Below are 4,281 nucleotides of genomic sequence, written 5' to 3'. Positions count from 1 at the left end.
CTATTAATTAAAATGGATTTAAAATTATCACATAATTTAAGATATTGGGCAGAAAATGTATATATTTATATAATTTCATTTCATTACAAAAAAATCGAATTAAATCGTTGCTAACAAATCAATTATTTTATATAAAAAAATATCATCATTTAGAGTGCGTTCTTTCACTGCATGAATCAGTCTATTAAAATGGATTTAAAATTATCACATAATTTAAGATATTGGGCAGAAAATGTATATATTTATATAATTTCATTTCATTACAAAAAAATCGAATTAAATCGTTGCTAACAAATCAATTATTTTATATAAATATAAAAATATCATAATTTATTAATAATGTTTTAATAATATAGTATAGATTATCCAATGAAAATTATCAAGAACAGAAATTGGAAAAATAATATTTTGAATTTTTATAATAGGAGTTTATTTTGTGATTTGAGAAGGAAAACATCCAGATGCATTACAGTAATGATAATTATAAATTAATGTCACAACAAAGAATTTATGGTGTCAAAATAAACTTTTTTTTTCTTTATGCAAAATAAGAGTTCAGAAATCTGTTGATTTTGGATTTGTTGCAATGAGGCATGTTTTCATCAGATCCACCCACGAACTGTATAATTATAGACAGGTCTGATTATAAAGTGTCTTACTGTCGTATCGAAACGCGACTCCGAGTTTGCGGCCGCTCTCGTCGGCGCTGGACAACTGCGTTCCCTGCAGAGAAACAGAACATGAAACATCAGAAAATGCTTTATTGCATAACCATCACTTCCACATGAATATAACATCTGAAGCTGACTGTAATGGCAGCGTTAGGGGCGTGCGTCCCAGAGACAAACAGCAACTTGTGTAACAGGAATGTGAGCTCAAGCCTTGAAAACCAGCAGCAGTTCATGTGGTGACAGCCGAAGCACACAATCCCACAATTATGAGACTCCTGGCACTCAACAACACTAATATAACCCTTCAGTAACACACAACACTGTGTGTATCTCAGGTGAGATAATGAAGGGTTACGTCTGACTCCAGAGCAGCGCTTCAAGGTGTATCAAAAGCAGTCAAAACAAATAGTGTTGCGTGACAGAAGCAGACAGACACTGCACGAGACTCGCCAGCTCTGTAATCAGCGGGCCAGATCAGGGCGGATGTGGAAAAACAAAAAGGAAGATATATGAAATAGGGATTATCAAATAAAGCAAACATATTTCAAGAGAAAAGTCACGGGGTGAAGGATCGTCGCAGACGCGGAGTGACACTAAAGAGGCCTTGTTCTTGTGTGTATCAGCGATCTTATCGTCTTCCTCGTGTTATCTGGGATAAAGGAAGTCGTTTAACATGACGGGACGGCACACAATTCACTCCCACCCAGGAGATGAGAGCTAACACAACCTCAATAATGACATACTGGGATACAAAAAAATTTAAAGGGTTTATTGCACTTTACCATAAAACAAAGCATGTCAATGATCACATGATTATGTAGGATAATTCATTTTTATTTCAAATATTTATTTTTAAAACTAACCAAGGCTAAACCAAGGACATCCATAATTAGGCTAAATATAAATCACAGAAAACTAGAAAAAAGCGGAATTAATTTATTATTTATTTTTGATATAATTAATAGAAATTATATCAAGAAATTATAGAAATTTTATTTTTATATATATTAAATAACTTGATTTTTTTTGTCTCAGTCTAAATGTTTTTAATATTATTTATATACTATTTTTATTAATATTTTGAACTCTTAAAAATGCTGAATTAATTTTATCTTATTTTGAAATTATTTAAAGAAATAACTCATTAAAAATATTAATTAAAAAAAAATAATTATTTCATATGTATATATGTATGAATGTATATATATACATACATGCAATATACATACAATATACATTAGATTTCCAGTTGTTGTTTTTTAACTTTTAGTAATTTAATTTGGTTTGTTTTCTCATTTTCCTTTTTTTTATTAGGCCTACTATTTAGATTTAATTTATTTTTATTTCAGTTTTATTTTTTTCCAGCTAGTAATTTTAGCCCTTCAACTTCAGCTGCCACTTCAAAAACCATTATTACAGTGTATATGAGGCACAAAATGTATATTATATAGGGTTTATATGATTCAATACAAAAAAGTACTCCAAAGTCATTTTTTTGAACATTTACCATGTTCATACCTAAATACAGTACCTTTTTTGGAAAAAAAATTATAATGCTAGCCAATGATTTCCTAGTTTTTTTTACCCTGTAAAATGAAAGCAAGTCAAAACAACACAAATAAATCTCAAAAGTTGGATCAGCAACTGGATCGACACAAATTGCACCTGTTTGTTTCACTCTGGGAAAGAAATTTTCAATGCTGATCTGTTTTTATCCCGGGTTGGAGCATCTCTACTCCCCATACAATCTTTTTTTTTCTTCAAACACATAAATCATCCGGAGTTTTCCTGCAAAACGCTCCACTGGAAACCTTAACAACCACATAACCAAAGATAAACATGCCAGACGACTTCTCTGCTGCCAATCCAGTAAATGTCAATGATATTTTGCTTACATTAGAATAAACTATGCAGCTATGCAGCATGGGAAACTGAAGACTCGCTGCTTTGCATAAATTGCTTGTGGGAAACTGCTGGTTAAACGTGGTTTGTAATGGTAAGTGAACAGATCTGTGGGCTTCCTGAACTAAAATTATCCAGCAAACAACCTAATTTAGCCAAAGCACTTATAGTTAATGCAAGCCCATCAGTGAGCTGCTACTAAAACGGTGTGAGTAAACGAGTCCAGCATATGCGCAAGAGTAATCTGTCTTAATGACATCCTCTGCCCCATTTCCACAGGATGTGCACTGATGAGGGCGTGACCTCTTGACCTCTCGGGTGTCTCACTGACCCCGTACCTGCACCAGATGTACAGATACAGACAAACAGACGAACTATTACAAACATTTGTGCTACTTGAAATAAAGCTGAAAAAATTTAACAAATGAATTTTAGATAATAAAAATGCCAAAGACCATAAACTAAAATAAAAAATATAATAGTATATAAATAATACTAAAATAATACTAAAATAAAAAGACCACAAAGGACAGCATGAATTAGTACAAATATAAACAAATGCAGGTCATTATAGACTATTAGAAACATATATAAATAAGAAGTAAAAAATAAAAATAAAATAAATGAATTCTAAATTGTAATATTTAAAAAAAAAAATTAATATTACAAAAAACAAAAGCACAAATAATTTGACAAAAAATTAAACAAATCAAAAAAAAATTTCAAATGTGTTGGAATATGTTTAAGTTAAAGTACAAAAATTATGTGCTGAAAATAAATAAAAAATGAAAACGGAAATAAAAATAAAAATAAAAATAAAATGCAAATAAATTCAGCCTAAATAGTAATATAAAAAATTACAAACTGGAAATGAACAAAAAGCTAACTCCTTTTAATAAACTAATTTTACTAAAACAAAAAAAATTAAAATGAAAACTGAAAATATATTTTTTTTAAATCTGAAATGTGTCCTTGGCAATTATGTGAAATAATTTTAAGTACTAAAATTACTAAACGTAAATAAAAATTAAAACTGAAATAAAAACAAAAATAAATTATAATATATATACAAAATCTAATGAAAATGTCAAAAGCAAAGTATTTAACTTACTAAAAAAATAAACAAAAAAATATAAATATAAAAACTAAAAATATAGAAATAAAAACAACAATACAATAACACTGAAACAGACTACATGGATGACACCACAAATAAATATAGCATAAAAATGAAAAAAGCTCCTTTTTCTAGTTTTCTAACTTAAGGTTTATATTTAGTAGGGATGCACCGATACCGAGCTCCTGTACTCGTACTCGTACTCGTTAAAATGCCCCGATACCAAACACCGATACCACACAGCATGTGATAAGTGCCATATTCAGACAAAGAAACACAGACAACAGAACAACAGACAGCAGAAAGGAGTTAAGGGTGTCTACTACGAAGTATATGTATGCATGCAATGAATATAAATGTTAAACATTCAGTATTAACGCCTGTATAGCTGATGTGAGCGAGCTGATTAACAAAGCACGCTGAGTGGATTGAGCGCGCGGCGGCGCAGATGCGCGAGCTTGTCGAGTGAATATATCTTTCTCACAGACATCACTGGAAAGTTTGTAGTTCAGTCGGATATGTCAAAAACAAGTAAGTAAAACAATGCACAAGTTACCTAACGGTAGGGAGAGCGAGAGAGAGAGAGACAGA

The 4,281-nt window shown here is 30.8% G+C and overlaps 1 protein-coding gene across 1 annotated transcript in view; it reads right to left on the bottom strand.

The window, feature by feature from the left end:
* Nucleotides 1–4,281, bottom strand: part of il17rd (interleukin 17 receptor D) — a 44,418-nt gene that overhangs the window by 19,350 nt on the left and 20,787 nt on the right. Inside the window, exon 2 of the mRNA XM_016562112.1 lies at nt 660–723. Within this exon, the coding sequence (XP_016417598.1) occupies nt 660–723 (64 nt within the window). The remainder of the gene's footprint in view (nt 1–659; nt 724–4,281) is intronic.

This window comes from Sinocyclocheilus rhinocerous, unplaced genomic scaffold, assembly GCF_001515625.1.
Source record: "Sinocyclocheilus rhinocerous isolate Xijiao unplaced genomic scaffold, SAMN03320098_v1.1 scaffold671, whole genome shotgun sequence".
In the NCBI taxonomy this organism is placed as follows: domain Eukaryota; kingdom Metazoa; phylum Chordata; class Actinopteri; order Cypriniformes; family Cyprinidae; genus Sinocyclocheilus; species Sinocyclocheilus rhinocerous.
The sequence above is the reverse complement of the archived record's forward strand: the minus strand, read 5'-3'. Positions and strand labels throughout refer to the sequence as shown.